Genomic DNA, 19981 nt, shown 5'->3' on the forward strand with positions numbered 1-19981 from the left:
CACTGTGGGCTTTTAAAATAATAATATTTTACAATCTACATGTTCAGCGGTACATTTAAAATTCTATGCATCACAGTGTTTCCCACAGCTTCTTGCTTTTCACTTTGTTTGTTGTGGTAACACAGATGGAACCTGAGTGTGCCATAAACTGCAAATCATTAAAACTCCTACCAAAATGAATTTTGTGATTTAATTTTGAAATGTAATCAATGATTCATCATTTAAAGACAATAAGGAATAGAATTAATTACTGGAAAATGTATACATTTTTAATTTTTCCTTGGGATTAATGAATCATAAATGCACATTTACAAAATCAATTTTTAACACGTGTGATTTAACTTTTACTCAGATCACCAAAATTTGGACCAAATGTTTCAAACCACAATAAAGATGTACAATTCTGATTCCAATTATTACATTTACATATATTGATATTATATAGATTTTTGTAAATACATGCTTATTCTGACTGGAAACGTTGTGGAATGCTCCAAAAACACCTATTTGGAACATTCCACAGGTAAACAGGTTGATTGGTGACAGTATCATGATTGGGTATTAAAGGGGCATCCTCGACAGGCTCAGCCATTCACAAGCAAGGACAGAGAGAGGTTCACCGCTTTGTGAACACATGATTGTATAAAGGATATTAGTACATGGGCTCTGGAACAGTCCGTAAAACTACTGTCAGTAAACAAAGGTCGTTTGCAAATGACTGCAATATGTTCCAACTTTTGGGGAATCAGGGTTGGAATCAATCAAAAAGTGTAATAACCTTCACACTGGAGATTAACGGAGGATAGAAACTGGTTTGTGGCAAAAGAGAAAAATGCGATGCGTCTCACAGTATCTATGTGTATCTGTTTACAGGTGTGTGTTGGTGTGCCGAGAAAGGTGGAGAAGAAAAAGACACATCAGATATGCAAAACTATTTGTGACACACCTTTTTGTGACACAAGCTGTAAATACTTTTCGACACCTGAGTGAAAAAGCCAGGGGTGGCTGTCTGTCAGTGTGAGGGCAGATCGGACGAGAGGAGGTTTCTGTCACAAGACGCAGCAGATAACGCCACAGACGCCACAGACGCTCTTCTATCTCCTCTATCAAACAAAAGGCGACAGGATATAATGTCACGCCAGAAGTGATGATTCCCTCACCCGCAGTGGCTGTAAATACCAGACATAATCCACACACACAAACATTCACAAGACCCATGGAACAGCGTTGTACACTGAGAGTAAAAGACATATTTTAAAGGGGAAATCCTCTCATCTGTCTGTGATTGGATTAGCCTAACATTGTAACCAGATTAAGGAGAAATGTAGAGGGCCGTCAAAGTCACTTGAAACCAAATCAATCCTGTCCAGCGGCTGATAGACTTTACAGAAGTATTCAAACAATCACAGGAGGTTTTATTGCAGAATAAAAATACAGCCTAACAATCAGAAGGAAAACAAAAGAGAGGCAGCACAGCCCTTCCAACGCATGACAACGCATGGTGGGACGAAGCAAAGCTGCTGAATAGTTGGTGTAGATGACGGAGTACTTATAATCCACTTGGATGGGATTGTGCTGGTGCTAGACTACAGAACAATCTGTTTAAGATCACTTTCATTTCAGTACAGCACACTGTCACCTGAGTACTTATAACAATAGTAGTTAGAGTCTGCAGTAATCTGCACAGTTTATGAGTATCTAAATTAGATTTCTTGATTTTTTAATTTCTATAGAAATTGTCTCTGTATTGTTCTGTATCATGAAGCATGTCTAATCAGAAAGTCAAAAACGAGCCTGTTTGAGGATGTTTTAAGAGGTGATATTAGTGGAGCATATGTTTTCTACCTGTTCATTTTCACTGTTGAGTCTGCAAACTCATCTGTATCTCACTGGTGAATCACAGGCACCTCTGCTATGAGCCAACACATTACAATGAGTGGATTATGTGCAAGGACAGCGAGAGAAGTCCCCGTACTCAGTCCTGAGTGAATATCATGCTTACTACTAATACCAGCATTACTCTCAAGCGATGAGATTGATGGGACACACTGGAATAAAATGCAACATAACTGAACTGACAACTTCAGACAATGAGAGACTTCAGTAAAGTAGATGAAGTGGATTCAACTACATCTGAATGAAACAGGTAGGAGAACGATGAAGTAGAAGAACAAAAGTCAAATCACGGAGCAGAAGGGGGGGAATTCAAACACAGTAGAGTAAAGCAGCAGGGTTTCCTACCTGATCCTGCGTCCATGATGTTGGACTGTCCTCTACGATCTGGCACCAAACGCGACGAGCCGGGCATGCTGACTGGCTCTGAACGTACCGGCTGGATCCTGCACATGTACAGGATGTGTACATTATTACACACACAGAATAAAAAAAACACACTGCCATCTAAGGGCTTCAGATACCCGTTGAACTGGATCTCATCCCAGGAACCCATACAAGGAGATTTAAATTGTTGTATTAGTGATTAAGTGTAAAGCTGTCTACATGAGAGAGATAATTCTGGGAAAGTCTATGATTCTAAGAATATTTTTGTTAAACATGCTTCTCTGGATAATTTCTGGTAATTCAGAGTGACCATCTTTTCACTTGTTAAAACACATCTGTATGTGTCAAAGCACCTGAGGCTATGTAGATCCAGATCGTCCGTGTCAAAGTCCAAAAGGGGCTGCTGGACATCAGTGGGACCATGGGACTGAAGGACTGAGGATGAGGAGGAGATGACTGTGGTCTGGCCTGAAGGGTGAATGGTCTTAAACTGAAACTGGGGGCCCATCCACAGGCGCCGGTGGGGCCCTGTATGGGTCACAATCTCCACCTAAGAATATAAAAGTAGAAGTAAGTGAGGAGAGAAGACTGAGTTTAATCATCCAAACAAGGCCAAGATCTTTGGGAAACATGCAGGAGTCTCTCACTGCAGTGTTTTCAACTAAATGCTAAGGTCAGCATGCTAATATTCTCACAATGCCAATACATTTGGTCATAAACCAAAGTCTCAATGACAATACTATAGAGAGCCAAGATCATAACATCACATACCAGCTAACCTCTGTTCCATTAGCTTCTGTAACTAAACGTAATCATTGAACATTTCTGTCTTCCTTCAAAAAATGAAGCATGTTCCTTACTGGTCTGCTGTCTACTGTCGATATTCTCAGATAAATAACCACCCAATGCAGCACTTGGCATCAACAATTGAAACCTTAATGACTCAAATAAAGTTTAATGTGAGCACACAAAATGGTACTTATGACAATGTCATCACTTTAGTCCATATCCAGAAAAATCGCCAGAGTTTCTATTTTTCCAATTTGTAGTCTGTTTAAAAACTTGCAATGTTCCATCTCCTGTCCTGCTGTCCTGCTATGTATAGCTAACTGCAACCCCTTGACTTTCCCATCATTACCTAGATCTATGAAGTGGGCCACACAAGATACTGTTATACTACTGATACCAACCAAACAACTGACAGACCAACACTGCCATCAACGGCACATAACCTTGCAGCTTGTCTGAGGACTCGACATCAGTGGATTTGACATGGCGGTTTGGCATCAATCTATGTGCCAATACTCAAACACCCCAAGCAGTACTCAGATGAACTCAGTTACATGACATCCAACTAAAAGCTTGATGTAGTCCTGCACCACTGAAAGTCTGACAATGATGTCAGAACTCGTCAAGGTCTTGTGTGTGTTGGGAGTGCTGGTGGTATGATGGGAAGGCCTCCCGGAGGGTTAATAGATGTGTGACACTAGCAGCAGTGAGGCTGAGGTGAGGCCTACTGGGAGAATAAGATGGTGCTGGCATGGCAGGCGGTCCATGGGCGCCTGAGATGAGTGGCACTAATGCTGGCTGAAAGTAGGATAGGAGAGGGCTATGGAGTGGGTGACTCATAAACATCGGACCATTACTGCCTCCTCCATTCTCCATCTCCTCTTTGCCTTGAATTTACTGACTAACCAATCTCCTGCCTTGGACTCCCACTTTTCACTGCTCTCCCCCACTAACTCTGACTTTTCAACTCCCTGCAGCACTTAACACGCCTCTTGGTGTCTCACTGTTCACATTTCATTATCTTTACTTCATGCGAGTTTGTCTCTCACCTTAGCCCAGATCTCAGCTCACAATCTCACTCCACTCTGGCTGTCAGGTGCCAACATCGTAGACAAGAACTTACACCCTTAATTCTTCTGTGCGTCTGTGTTCATACACACAAATATGCATATGCACGTTTAGATATAGGTGGTCTGTCACAGCTGTGCAAATTAGGCCACAGAACGAGGGTGGAGGACTGTCACTTTGTGTGTGTGTGAGCGTTTTGCCAGTTAACACCATCAATGTCACGCCCAGTCGCGGAGCCGAACAGCTGCCAGCCTGCTCTTCTTTACAGCGGGATGGAAGGTCCAGATGTTACAGTCCAGTGTCAACCCCCAACCCCCTCCCCTTCCCATCTCGCTGGACAGAGCTGATGACATGTTGCTCAGGTTCGTCCTTACAGCCTCTACCCTGTCTAGACTGCACATCAAGCTAGATCAAGCTAACCAATGGCCAAAACACTTTTCTGTTGCGTCACAAACAAACAGAGGTGAGCTTGTCAACCTGCAATGGGCTTTATCACATTAAATAAAAATGCACATTCATCAGCAGTGGGTTTAATCAGAGAGGTACAGTGAGTATATAGGCCTCAGTGTGCTTCAAACAAAATAGGCTGTAGGACACTGAGCACATCTACAAACAAAAGTGTTTATACTCATTCTAAAAAGGCCGTCCTCAAGGGCGAGGTGAAGAGGCTGCCCTCATACTGTAGATCATATTCACAAGGTGGCCATTTTCACACTGGTGCATTCTAGGGTGCAATTCTTATAAAAGTAGGGAATCCGACAATTTTTTATCATTTCACAGCTTACTTATTGATAAGCAACTGAAAAGACAATGGGTAGTGGAAATCCAGAGGCCATATTTCAAGGAAAAACAACATATTTGATAACCTCTTAGCTACCATTGGACAACAGCTAACCACAGCATTCAACAACTACCTAGCTAATATAACAATTTGATAGTGTTATGTGATAACACAGGCGTAAATTAATTCTGACATATTGACACACATCTCGGACACATTTATTTAAGTGGTTATTTCATTTATTTAAGCCTGGAAGTAAAAAGCAGCGGATGCAATCAAACCTGCAATCTAACACAATGTAATGTGACGAGGCAGGCGTGTCTTGCCAGCCTCTTAAAGCCACACAGAACACTCGCTGCTAAAGTGCTTGGAGCAAACCTTGTGTTGGATGTAATTTGTATGAACATTACACAGAAATGTGTTCCAGTGAGCATAATGAGCATAATGTCAAATAACGTTACTAAGTTAATCATTAACATTTCTGAGGCTGGGCACAGAGACAGCAAGATGGTTACATTATTGAAGTTACATTGCGAGTTTGAATACATCTAGTGCTTTTTATGTGCAGGCTTGAATAAATGTGTCCAAGATGTGCACTGATGTTTCAGAATTAATTTCTGCATACTTCATATTGTATCATGTTGCACATGTCAAACAGCAATGTAAGCTAAGGAAGTAGTTGAATGCTAATGCTAGCTGCTGTCTAACGATAGGTAATGGGTTGTCAAATAGTTTTATCTTGAAATATCGCCCAATGTCCTTCCGGATTTTTAGTATTCATTGTCTTTTCAGTTGCTGATCAAACAGGATGCATTGAAATAACAGTAATTTATCGGATTGCCGATGTTCATGAAATGTTTATTATCCTTTTGATATCAGTATTTGAGCTATCCACCTTGAACGTGAGGAAAATTGCAAATATCACCACACACTTTCTGACAGTCTCTTCTTGTAGCAGTTGTTGTACAAACAAAATGTGACGGTGAAACCCTTGCCTATGTGTGTTGCAATATGTAATATGTCTATAATACTTAACGTGACAGGTTCACAATCTGTTGTTAATGCAGTCCAAGAATGTTTTCAAATAGGTTGTGACATCCTGAAGCTCTGAATAAGTAATAGAGTATCCAAGATGAAACTTTTTGCATCTTATTCTTTTTCATATCTTAGTTGGCACTGGAAATATTTGTCAAGCTCTCTGGACAGGGTTCCTCTACATACCCTGGGTCAAACATTACCTTTTTGGTCTTTCTGCCAATGGCTGCTAAACTGAGAAAATGTACTGGTCAAAGTATCAACCAGCCATAAAACTAAATAAAATAAAATAAAATAAAAGATAAATATCATATCAGAATTGGCAGAAAAGATGAGACCTGCGGTGCACAGGAGTTTTTGTTCTCCACTGACAGCCAGTCGAAGAGCAACTAACACTGATAGGCAGCAAATGGCATGTTGCTGCAGCAAGCTGAAGCACTGATATGGAGGGTCAAAAACCTCACATTTCATTAGTGAGCAATTTAGCAATCCTAAATCCCAACCCAACGCCAAAATGCCTGCTGATAATCCAATGAAGGACATTGATATGATACAATGAAATCCACAAGGCAGCGCTTAACCTCTAATTCAACATAGCCTATACGTATTTAACATTTCTCAACTGACCAAGCTATTGTGTTTGATAAGTCCTCGTCTTTCCACATTTTTTAGAGGGACAGGAATAAAAACAAGTTACCCTGTATAACGGATTTACAAACCCCCTTAATTTTGCTTTGGTCCTTTTATCCTAAATCCATTGATAGTTTGACCTACTTCCAAATCGTCTTAGGTACACACTAAGGCATGAAGAGCTGTAGTATTATATTTCCAACCACTGACGAATGCGTCAGTACTACTGCTCTGACAGGAAGTCGGCAAAATTCTGGGTTAGTGCAATGGATAGTTTTGCTCCTGGCAAACTATCATAGCAGATATGAACCAGGGTCTCTGCAAGCTAAGTGGGGTGCATTTTAACCAATCAATTATGCATGTAGTGGAATTATTGATGGTGAAAATGTAGTGGGTTACCTGCCGACACCAGAGATGAGTGCACTGAGGGTTAACCAAGCTGTAAAGACCAGTGTGTGTGCACTGGATTTTTCTACCATGTCTTGACCAAATACTGTGAACATTTGAGCATAATTTAGGATGGCACTTGTGATTAGGAAGGAGCCACAAAGTAAGTAAGGCTATTTGACTAAGAAAGAAGAGTGCCTGTGTATGAAACCAATGAATTAAGATCCAGTCTGTGAAAATATAAACAGACAACATCATGTAAAAGTAAAATAAATTGATGGCTGAATCTGTGCTGTAACACATTGGGTGTCTAATCATTACAAAAGACCTTGAGCTCATCAGGATTGGACTTACTTTGCATGTTGGAATTGAAAGAATGGAAATATTTGTTACTGAGATAACACTTTGTTGAAGTACCAGTTGGGTGGCCATTACAACATAAGAAAACAAACACATGTTTAAAAACTTGAGCATTTTCAGGAATCAAATTTGTTTTTCGCCAAAGCAACAAAGTAAGCTAAGATGAAGACCACAGCAACCAAACGCTGGGTGTGATCTCACTGACTGACGCTAATGTCAATCACAGTCTGCTTGTCACAGGCAAACTTAATGTCACTGTAAAGTTGAGTAAGATAGAGGTCTGACCTGTGAGAGCCACTCCTCATCCTCCTGGCCACTGTGGTCCGACGCCAGGCTGTCTGATGACTCATGACGCGTGATTGGGCCTGGGCTTCCTGGGGGCATGGCTGAAAACACACACACACACATGATTGAATCATGTTATACATGTTATACCCAATGATGACATTTCTTATTTTGATGCTGGCAATATTTTGTACCAATGTCTAATGTCACCATAGTTTTCAAGCTAGAAAGAATCTCGTCAATTGCTCAGCGTTTCCGACATAATAATATTCTTGAAACGTGTAAAGGCCCGCAACATTACAACACATGACACTGATGCAGCTGTCTGAGAGGGATGTCAGCAAGTCAAAACTGAGTAGTCAAAGCAGGGCAGTGAATTACATACTGGCATTAAGTATTAACATAATTCAGCCTGTGAGGGAAAACGATAACTGACAACTAGTTTATTGAAGTGTTAGCGTCATTAGGGTTTGACTGATATGGTCCTTGACAGCCAATAGCAACACATGGAGTGTACATCTAAAATTTGCTGACTGACTGGACCAGATCTTATCTTTAATGCTTTTGTAAGATCAAAAGCAGGTGAGCTTAAAAATACCATGTTTTTCTTTGTCTCATATGGGCATATGGGTGCGTGCCAGTGTGTGTGAAAAAGCAAGTGTACAGTAAAGCATGAAGGACAGGGAGAGAAACAGCATATCTGTGTGTGTCTGCGTTATAAGGAGAGAGAGTGACAGAGAGACCCAGAAGCAGATGGGGCTCTTGCAGGCTTGAATAAGCAGGCGTGGAGAATGAGGCCTAATGTGTAGAATCAGTCCTTTCTCTGTCTCCCACCTCACGGATGGGGTTTGTTTAACACAAGAATGGCTAATAAACTTGTCAAGTCCACATCTGGAGCACAGGAGGCATTCCTGTCTTTATCCACACACAATCACACACTCAGACACGTGTCAGGTGTTCATACATCCCTGATGGAGGTAGTTTGGTGTTTGACACCTCTGTAACGAATGTCACATCACCCCCCTCCCCCACCTCATCCCTACACACATATTTCCCTTATGAAGTATGAAGTTTGCACAGTTCTTTCACCTGCTTCTGAAGTAGTGCTTGCTGTGTGTACAACTGTCTTTGGAAAGGAAAGGAAAGGAAAGGAAAGGAAAGGAAAGGAAAGGAAAGGAAAGGAGTATGTTTACAAGGACTAGGTAATTAGAGTGAGCAATGACCATGGCTAAACAGTCAGAGAAAAAAGCACCACCTGCACAAATGTACTCTGCATTAACAGAAAACCAAGAAAAATAGATAAAACTATGCTGAGTATTCACATTCTAAAAGGGTCTTAATTTACTTTATTGAAATAATTTTTCAAAGCCAAGAGAGATGGCTTCAAATTGTTTTGTCTGACTAACAGTCCAAACCCCAGAGATATTAAATTTAGCATAAAGCAGAGCAAGGTGACAAATCTTCAGACAGAGAAAGTGGAAGCAGAGAATGATATCGTTTCTTGATAAATTACTTAAATGATTGCTTGGTTTCAAAATTGTTGTTGACTAATTTTCAGTTGAATGACTATTGTTTACGCACTGCATACAACTAAAGTATAAGGCTAAATACATCTGAGCACTTATAACAGTGCAGCCAGAACAAACCAAATCATACAAAGTAAGGCCATTTTAAAGCATTTTCGAAAGATTAGTTAATTCAAATTTCAAAACACTGCTTCATTCTGGTATCGAGCCAATAAAAGTTCACCAGCAAAACCTACAGGGACTATTTGTTTAGGAGGACACAATTAAAACTGGCACATGCAAAAAAAAAAAAATGTAAAAAAAATCTAGATAGACAGACAGACATACTGATATATAAGACCTACAGATAATGTGTGGAGGGAAAGTGAACTAGGGTTACAGTGAGAAAGAGCTAGACAGAGAAGGGATCTCATGTTGTTATAAAATGGACGAGAGAAGAACAAAGCCTGTGCTGTTTTACTTATTAAACAAAATCACGACTCCCCTATTTCCTTCCACTGCCCCCCCCCCCCCCCCCCCCCCCCCCACACACACACACACACACACACCACCGCCACCTCTCTCTCTCTTTCTCTCTCTCTCTCTCTCTCTCTCTCTCTCTCTCTCTCATCCTCCTTGCTCTCTGACCCTTGGGGCCAATAGCTGTTCCCTAATTAATTATTGATGTTCTGAAGCAGTTGGTGTACTGGCTGGATCAGGTTTCCAGTGGGGGGGCTTTCAATGGCCAGTCATAGCCAGGCTCCGGTGTGGAGAGCTAGTGGTCATCCCCATGGGTCAGGCAAAGAAACAACTCTCCCTGTGTGTGTGTGTGTGTGGTGTGTGTGTGTGTGTGTGTGTGCGCATGCGTTTGTGTTAGTGTGCATGTCAGGAGCCAGACTGACCAAGGCAGTAAGAGTCATATCTACCCATCTTAGTGTCGGACGAGCAGACACTGGGCCCTCTGCTTTTACAACACTCATTTCTGGCTCTTAAGAGACAGAGCGTCAATACAATTTCACAGGCAGCAAATTTTTTAAGTGCAAACTTATTGCACGGCACTCAAGAAAGGAGTCTGAATGTATGGCTATAGGTGCAGTAGAAATTTCTGTGTGTTGTTGTTTATGCATATGAAGAAACACAGAATAAGCAAGTAACACGGTGTCGCTGCTTAGAAATGATCAGAGTGGAATGGGAAAGGATGTGCATCAATTCCAAAGCAATGATCTAAATTAGACAAATGAGTAAAATACAGGACAGAAATTGAGAGATTTTTGGCCAAATGTACTGAATGTTCCCACCACATGTCGGAATGCTTTGTTGCTCCAGTTATGCATTGTTGGATAATTTCCAAAGGAACTCTAAACTACCATGACCCAGAAAAAATGGTGACACAAACAAATCATGACTACCTTATGGAAAAATAGTGAAGCCATTCAGATCAAAAACTGCATTGGGTTGTGTTAATATGGTTTCCTTCAGGTACAGGTGAAAAGGTGAAATATGGAGGCGAGTTTGAGTGATAGATCCACACATTTGAGGGCCTATCCAATGTCAGAACACTGCACAACAATTTTTAGTAGTATGAGACAGGATTTTTACAACTCTGGAAAGTTCTTATCTTTCTCATTGTGATACAGATACACTGTTCATGGTACAATTTCTAAAAACTACCAGAAATGTATGCTTGCATATGTGTTACTGAATGACTTTTGCCTCTTAATTCAGTTGTACTTGTATCTCTGCGTGTTTTAGGTCCTTGTAGGCAGCACTGTGTTACAATACAGCAATCAAGCAGGATTTCTTTATGGTAAGATAAATATCTGTATTTGTCAGGTAATTAATCTGTTGGATTTGCCAAAAATAGTCTCATCTTGTTACTTTATCCAAAAACAGTTTATCAATTTATCTGATATACGTATGTTATATGATGTTATGTCCATTCTGTATCCCTGTGTATGTATTTTCTGAATGCAGAATCTGTTTGGAAAATCCTAAAAAACAGAAACAGATTACTGTGTAATTATAAGACCACCTTCCGACCAGCAATGGCAGAAAAATAAAACCAAAACTGTCGATCAGTGGAGCCATGACTCACTTAATATTTGCTAATGACGGCTGCTGTCAAAAATAAGCTGAAACGATAATTGATAAAATGTGATTTCCAGTCAACTCATAATAACTGCCTTGTTAAAGAATAAGATGAATTTGTTTCTTTCATAACCACCCCGATGATTATGTTCTTGCATACCTTCCTACACCACAGAGGAACAGAGTTGTCTGTGTCACAGTCTTTATTGACTGTGGAGAGAGTGGTGTTTTGCTGTGCTGAAGGCTAGTAGCCAATGGCCTGTTAGCCAGAGCAGTGAAGCAGGGAGTCAGAACAAGAACAAAGGCTGCCTAGGTATTGATGTAGCCCGACCTCCCAGGGCCTTGGGCCAGGGGCCGGAGAGGCCGATCTCCAGGGATAGATAAGGGGCTAACAATCTGATAGATCTGGAGAGCCGCCTTGTCTGGGTTGTCCGCTCTGTTCACCTTTATATCTTTCATTTGTATTTTTTAAAGATTCTTTTTGTTGGTCTTTCATTTTTCCTCTCTCTACTTTGACCTGCCACACACTTGCTTGCCAGACATTTCACTTGCAAGGCTCCCTTCTCGACTGCTCCACCTGTCTCTCTTCTCACTTTCCTCTCTTCTCGCTTTCCCCTTTTGAGTAGTACTCTGGCAGATAGGTGCTGGCATTCTGACAGACTGGGATAGCTTAGTCATTATATATCATTCAAGGAGTATTTGACTGACAGTTCCTTCATTCAGCCAGTGCTACACTTACCCCATCCTTTCTCTGCCTCTCTTTGATTACTGACCCAGTCATGGCGCCATGGTTTCTCTTTACCAAACGCCTGATGTTCCAAAGCCTTCACTCTGGCCCCTCTCTCAGAGCAATTAGATCTATTGACGAGGCAACTGTGGCTGGCCTGTCATGGGCTTCAAAGTCCCAAGAGAGCAGCTGAGCCAGCCAGTCAGTCAGTCTCCACAATTAGCACATTATATGACAGGTAGGGAGGGGAGGGCAGTGGCCAAAAAGCATAGCCTCTGTTGCTGCTATCATCACCAGGCTCAAAGGAGCCAGCCAGAAATCCAGGTGGTAAATTATTCACCGGTTTGTTTGCTTCAGAGCAACTTTGCGGTAAGAGGGAGAGGTGTTGGAAAACATACTGTGGACCGCTAGATAAATATCACACCAACAAAAAAATCATTTGTGGAAAAAACTCACTCTGAATAAAAAGTCTGAATGTAGCTGATGAGGGTGTGAAAACCTCACATTCATCAAAATATACACACTGTTATGATATGGCTAAGAGAAGTTTGTCTGTAATTACCTGCATCCAACACCTTTGGTCAAAAGAAAAGAGTCTAAAGACACTTGCCTGTAGACAAACGGGTATTACAGACAGGGATCCTGTGATTCCACTTCAGCTATAGATAGAGGATTCCCCAAACAATAAAAATTGGCTTGAGATTGTTTTTATTAAGCCAGATCGTACTACTACTTTCTCCTTTATTTGTGAGCATACTGTATAATGTGTGTCTCTTTCATCCTTATCTCTCCAAGGCAGTGCTGCACGATGCCGTCTTCTGCAAGGCTGAGTGCTGCCAGTAGCTGCTACAGATGGACAGGTGGAGATAGTGACCATGAAGTGGCGCCACTGCTGCCTTTTATCATCCGGTCCTGGAGGCTCCGGTCTGGCCTGACCCTGGCCCTTCCTCTCCCCTTCCTATTCCTTTCCCTGCATACTGCATTTTTAATCAGCCTGGGTCATCCAATATAGAGCCACGAGACCGGAGACCATGGCCTGTCAATCAAGTGCTGCCACCTCTTCGCCTTGCACCACCTTTCTAGAGACACAGTCATACTTTGTTAGAGAATTAGCTGAGGGGGATATATATATAGAGATTTCTTACCCTCACTCTTTGACTCCTTCAGCACTTCTGTCTCTTGTCTAATAGTAAAAACTTGCTTGTCTTATTTCCCATCTTGCTATCTGTGATGGTTGTATCCACAATGTAAATTAGACGAAGACTGCACAATTTGTTCTGCAAGTAAGAACACTGTGTCTTTTCAGTTTCCTCTGCAGCAGGCATGATCTTTATGCTCAGCAAGAGGCAGCTGGACAAGGGGCTGTGCTGTAATTCATCCTAAGGTCAAATCGACTCTTTCTCCTGGATCACTTCTCTGTTGCACTGCCAAGCCCTGGAGGAAACGGCAGAGAGGGCTGGCGAGCGGACGCATGCTGAGAAACAGGATGTTCAGAGTCTGTGCTCGGGTGCAAAGCGCAGAAATGGAAGGTGGCACTCCAAGAGCAACTCTGTCAGTGTTGGTGGTGTACAGGACGCTGACCCGGAGGGAAAATGGCAGGAGCACAAGAAGTGGGTAGAGGGCTGAACAATTATGTTTATAACGTCTTGACCTCGCATCAGTTCACACATGGTTGGTCTGGGGAATAAAGAGATGGCCGTGTTATCTGGCTATTGTTAATTGGATGTAAATGTTAATGCAATGAATCTCTCTCATTATGTAGCCAGTTCCACTGCCTATGCTGGCAGAGAGAATGGTGGAAAAAGCTGACGCCCATGCCCGTCACCCCAACGTGTCCTCATCGCTCTGACACTAGGAGAGACCATTAGCACTAATTTGAGAAAATATCCTACCAGTTAGACCTGGAGCACTGCAGAAGTCAACAGAGACGAGCAGAGAGATTAGGGTAAACACAGCCACCACTTGCCCTGGAGCAGGAGCAAGAGCTAATTACAGATTTTGTGTGTTTATAATTATGGAGTGAGCTCAAAACGCCAGCCTATTCCAGGGGGTGGATTGATTTCGTGTGTGGCCATCCGTATGCACTCGTATGAATGCATGCGAATTGGCCTTTCAGAGGGCAACCTAAAGTGCTCACTGCTCTGTACTTGTTATTGAATTAGAGAGAGTTTAGGGTGTCAGCTAATTGGTCTGAGTCCGGCATCTTATAGCATCGTGCTAACGTGTATTGAAGCGGGCATGTAGTGTGGCCGGCAAAGGATAGATTCGAGGTGCGGAATGCAAGAAAGAGGGTTACTTCTGAGAGGTCTCGGAGGATATGAAATGCCAGAAATTGTGGAAGTATCTCTGAAGTCTTTCAGAGAGGAAATGTTACAGCTGCTGACTGGAAAGGCCTCTCCTCAGCATGTGGCACCAATAAGAGGCTAAGGACTGGCTTTCAACACAGTCAACATGGAAAATCAGCAGGGATAGGGGGTCACCCCCCCTGACTAATAATGCATATAGGACATGCAGGAAACATACATGGTTGTGATAGCCTGTGCAACCAGAACATAGAGAGACCGATATTTTATGATGCATGTATGCATGTCATAAACAAACATTACACCAGGCTGCACTCTGATATTGTCAATGCAATCATGTTTAAGGGTACAATGTGTAAGAACTGACCACCTGCTAAAGCTTGTGCCAAATAAATAAGGGGCATCATATCACCCAAGTAACCACAAACTACTGCTCACAATTGCTTTTTGCTCTAGCTGTAGCTGGCTGTCGGGACTAGCTGTCATTAGTTAGTTAGCTCAGTTAGTCTGGCAGTTAGTGGTCCTATTAGCTGACTGGAGTCTTCCCCAACCGAGAGCTGGGAGCACTGCGGGATTGTTGGTGTTTACACTGTAGGCAATGGAATTAGGCTTAGTAGCCAAACAGCAAGGAAAAGCAGTATAGAGCCGCAGTATTTTCACATCTAACTCGAAGAACCAAACCAGAGGTGGTGATTGTTGTAACAGCGGAAAGACAAGATGGCTTTAGTGAGTTTGTTTCTGTTGAGTAAGATTGAAGCGGTATTACGAGACAGGACAGGCCACAGCTAGCTAGTTAGCATGCTAATTGCAACAGATATCTCTGCAACACAATACATATTATATCTTCACACTGTTGATGATGTTATTTCATTTTACATGTTTTAAACTAAACATTGCACCTTTAAACCTCCTTTTGAAGCAAATCAAAATTTTGCATATAATAATAATAATAATAATAATAATAATAATAATAATAATACTGGCAAAGTCAACAATGGTGATGACAATGAAAAATCTAACACTCAAAACAATATTTAGTTCGATAGTGGATAATACATTTGCATATTTACAAGTTGCAGGGTGCTCTCTGTCACATTGTCTTACCTGATATTACCACAAATTTTAAAAGGTCAACATATAGTGGCTTTCCATTCACTTAACTGGCCTAAGCCTATGTTCTTCTTCTATTCTGATCATGTTTCGGGAATAACATCGGTCCAGGTTGACAAAGTAGTTAAATAATCTGTTTGCACAGCACTGTTATACAGTATGAAGACTAATCAAAATAAATTCAGAACTGATGAGGTATCAAGAGCCTGATCCTAAAACTCTTCATTATATGCTTGTAGTAATATCATGACGATTCCTGCTGCAACAGGATCCCAATGAGCTGAAACCTGACACACATGTTCACTTCAATTTGAGCTGCTTAGAGCAAATCTGCACTTATTTACATCTTTCCACTGACTTCATGTACATTTATGCTTCTTCGAAACGTTACTTTGCATTCTATTTGAACACAACCTAATACTATGAATACATTTGTTTGTGCAAACCAGTGAACAAAAAAAGAAGTTTTGGCACTTACCAGCCAGAAGATACTGATAGTACTGCACCAGGTCTGAGGCCAACACCAAGGGGTGGTTGGAGTTGAAGGGTGGCTGCAGCTCATTCCACTGTGGAGTCCTGCTCCAAAAGACAAATCAACTGTTAGATTGATTACATTAGAAGCATCTTTTCTAAGACAGCATAATCAACACTGTGTTACCTGGCTAGAGTCCAGCAAGCCCTTGGACAGGTGCTGAGCTCCAATGGCGTGTCATCACTAATCTTTTGAGCAGTGCTAATTGGCCGAGGCTCCAGGACATGCTCCACCAAGTTACCATAGCAACTGATGATATACAGTGAGTCGACAACCGACTGCCTGGACTGATCTGTAAAGAGGATGTGAAAGAAGACATGTAAAAATGATTACTGAAATGTGTATTCTTCCCAATAAGGAAGAAACTGTAGGTAGTTTAAACATTCAAACATTCTAGATTTTGTATCCATTATCCATTTCATTTTTCTTTTGGGGAGACATGTTTGCACATTGCCAGGATACTGAAAAATGCAAAAAGCACCTGTCGCCATGGTCTAACCTTTCTCTCTTTTCATGTTTGGGTTGGTGATGAACCAGGAGCGAGATGAGGCAAAGATAGCGGCCACACAAAACTCTCCTCCACTGGACTTGCTTGGGGAGATCTGAGGGGGTGGCTTAGCTTTGCTTCAGGAGGGAAAAGAGTACAATGATGAGACAAAGTAAAATCTCTGCTGCCATGTCTAGGGCCTCAAAGGTGCTCTGTATAGTGACTGGACATGTGAAATTCAAATTACTTGTGATTCACTGGTTTAAGTATTGTAACCAAATTAGAATGAATGGAGAAGAAAAATGCTAATTCCAAGCTTATACCAAAATACCAGTTTGTATGTAAGACCATATTTCCCATGAACCATGTTGCTGAAGAGCAGCACACTTCCTGCCCTTTTCCTTCAAAACTGACTAGGTGGTACAAAATGTGAACTACAATAGTCCTCTCATCAATGATCAGTAATTACATTGATGTTTCTTAATTTATCTGCTGATTTATTGAAGTTAAAATTAAACATGTAGCACCTTTGGGACCAAGGTTCAAATTTGTGTTCATTCCATGAAAGATAACAACCAGAATCTGATCTAGAAGAGATGATTTTCAACAGTACAACACCTTGGAGGCAAGTATATGAAAATTACACAGCAACATCTGTAAACAATAAATACAAACTTAATGAAAGTGCTTTGCATGCAAGGGGCTAAGCAGGGGTAAATTCAAATGCCTGCAAATAAAACATCCACCTTGGGAGCAGAAAAGAAGGAAATTAATTTTGCTAAGACACAAATGTTGATGCATGAAATACTCAGAAAACAAAGCTCAGTCCAAAATTCAAAAACACGTGTCTTACAAAATGTCCACCTGCTTGGTCACCACCTATAAACAATTCAGCCACAATTCCTGATCATCTTCATATCTGAAAAGGAAGTTATGTATGAAACAGTAGAAGATGACAATTGAGTGCGCTCCTGTCATAGGTTACATTCACACCAATAATGGCAACGCGGCAAAAATTCCATACTTTCTCATTCATTTCAATGAAATCACAGTGTTGTTGTGGGGGGGTAAACCACCACAGACGGTTCCTGCAAAAACTATAAGGCAGCCATATACAGAATGTAGAAAAGCACTATCCAGGTGGAATATAGCATGTACTTCACAGTAGTGCGTTTAATTTCTGTTTACCCCGTGGGCACTGACATGTATGAGACACTGTAATGTTGATGTTTTCGTGTTCCAGACTTGTACTATCTGGGCATAAAAAAAGTATAAACCACAGTGGTTCGTTAGTGTTAAATAAGCTTTCGAACTGGGCTTCCTGGTTTGTATTTAGTCTTGTGTCTGCTACCCGCACTAATGTGGCTGGGTGCTGCGCTGGAACCATACTCTAAAATCTAATTATGTGTTTTTAAACAGGGAGAAGGACAAGTCTACAACCAAAAAACAGCATTTTGGCTTTCACTGTTACAGTACCTAAAGCTTAGCCAGCTAGTGACAAGGTTCCCGCAGCCTTGTTCACTGACTGCTGGTTGATCATCACTGGTGACTAGTGAACAATGTGATGCAATTGGTGATGGGCAGCATACTTGCAGTCTACCTTTAGAGAGTTTTCCTAATGTTCAGTAGGCGTAACTTCTTGTTTTGAGATATTTACAAGCCAAGTATGCTCCTTCAATGACATGCCCACTTCTCCAAACAGTTGGGACCAGTAACCATTTCAGTCACAAATGGATGCACATGATATACGATATTAATCATTCAATGGAATGTGTACCTCACGACAGCAGCAACATCCAAAATGCCCTCCATGGCTGCTTCCCTTTGAGTCAGCCACAGGAGAGATTTTGCTGGGAGTCATTGGATTATTCAGCATGTCAGGACTGTTTGAGAGGAAGCGAACACCAAAAAGGTTTTCAGCTGCAATAGGGTTCCCCATATGGTAATGATAAGAGAACAGTAGCGAGGTCTGGTATTACTGTCCGGCCTTATAACCAACCTAGACAGTAAAACATGGTCACAGCAGATCAGGCATGAGGTGGGCTAAAGGCTTGAAGACTCACGGTGGTGTCACACACTCTCAGAGGGTACTTAACCTTAACCTTTGGGAACCACAATGGTGTGGAAGCAACACGCTGGCTTCTGTCTACACTCACTTGTTGGGAATAAAGACCAAAGAGAAAAAAAAAAGGACAAAAAAGTTGATGCAAAATTTCACTTTCCATTTTGTTACTGGGCATTTCCAATTGAAAGAAAATCGCAATTCAATTTATCCCACAGAACTTTGTACAAGTGTTTTATATTTTACTGTGTGTGGAACAATATAAGTAGAAATGGATAGCTAGCATGAGCCGATAAGCCTCAATGGCTACTAAAAAGAGTTTCAAAAAAGAGGTTCATGTACAAAAACTTTATCAGCTGGGAAATATAATTCTGTCACTGATGCAAAGCACGTGGTACCAGGCCTATCAACAAATATCCAACCAAGCAGCTCTATCGATAAGCAAGGAAAGCAAAAGTTTCTACACTTTTGGCACTTATACCGCCACTTGCAGGCAATGAGTGCAATGCAGTTTTTTTTTTTCTACAGCTGCTCTTTGTATGTGGCATGTTGTGATAGGCTCTAGTCTCCACTGGTACTGAATAGCATTAGCAGTTTACAGAATAGACAGGTATGAAAAAGGGAGTAGTGTTCCCATGATGGGGAAAAAATCTGATTGTTTAGGTCTGTCTTTGCCCCCTAATCTTTGAAAAACAGAAATGGGTGTTATTGAAATAACATTTGTGTTGGTTTTGAACAGAGTTTTTAACTGTTGACACACAAATAAGACTTGGGCTCAAACTTAATGTATTTATCTTGGTCCATACATTTGGACATAGAAAATTATTATCCTCTGATTAACTTTTTAATTGATGTTTAGAGAGTACAACACCTGTAATACATTAAACAAATAAACAGCTGCATTTAAAAATTATTCAGATGCTATATGCTATGTGGAACTTTTTATATTTGATTGTGTTTCTATGACATTTTAATAAGCATCACTGTTGATTTAGGATTTATTTATGATTATGTCTTTTTTTTTTTTGACTTTTCTGACCTTGTATAAGTTTATATACGTTAGCAGAAGTGCTAAACATGAAATCTCAAACATCAAAGAAAAAAAATAACTGCAGCTTTAACTCTCTTTTCCTGCAGGTGGTGCATGTGTTGAAGCAACAACGACGTTCTTTGTCTGTGGATGGTAGTGTTGACAGGTCTACATCTGCAGGTCAAAACTGCTGCAGCTATTACTTTTTATTCTTTAGGAGGCACAGGTTGACAGGTATAGATTGCTCTGACAATGGCCGAACAACCCCTTATTCAGCCTGCTGAATAAGTTGGTTGCCACTAAACAAACTATCCAGACCTCACTGATACGTCTGACTCACAGGAAGCTGTGCGTAAAACTAACTAAACTTTGTAAAACAATGTGCTTAGGACTGAAGTTCAACAGTAATGCATGTGGGGCAGATGGTGTGTCCAGCAGTTCAAGTAACTTTTACTCTACTAGGTGCTGAAAGACCAGTTGCTGGTAAAACTCTTTCTGTTCCCTCCCTTCAGACTGTCAGCA

At 41.2% G+C, this 19981-nt stretch overlaps 1 protein-coding gene across 3 annotated transcripts in view; it reads right to left on the reverse strand.

Annotated features, from left to right (window-relative positions):
- bcas3 (BCAS3 microtubule associated cell migration factor) overlaps positions 1 to 19981 on the reverse strand; it is a 332868-nt gene that overhangs the window by 203737 nt on the left and 109150 nt on the right. For all 3 annotated transcript variants that reach the window (XM_076734875.1, XM_076734874.1, XM_076734877.1), the window contains 6 exons: positions 16380 to 16504; positions 16007 to 16172; positions 15827 to 15924; positions 7616 to 7716; positions 2634 to 2830; positions 2242 to 2339 (listed from right to left, as the gene is read on the reverse strand). In XM_076734875.1, coding sequence (XP_076590990.1) covers positions 2242 to 2339; positions 2634 to 2830; positions 7616 to 7716; positions 15827 to 15924; positions 16007 to 16172; positions 16380 to 16504 — 785 coding nt within the window. The remainder of the gene's footprint in view (positions 1 to 2241; positions 2340 to 2633; positions 2831 to 7615; positions 7717 to 15826; positions 15925 to 16006; positions 16173 to 16379; positions 16505 to 19981) is intronic.

The sequence above is a fragment of the Chaetodon auriga genome, chromosome 7 (assembly GCF_051107435.1).
Source record: "Chaetodon auriga isolate fChaAug3 chromosome 7, fChaAug3.hap1, whole genome shotgun sequence".
NCBI classification, from domain to species: Eukaryota; Metazoa; Chordata; class Actinopteri; order Chaetodontiformes; family Chaetodontidae; genus Chaetodon; species Chaetodon auriga.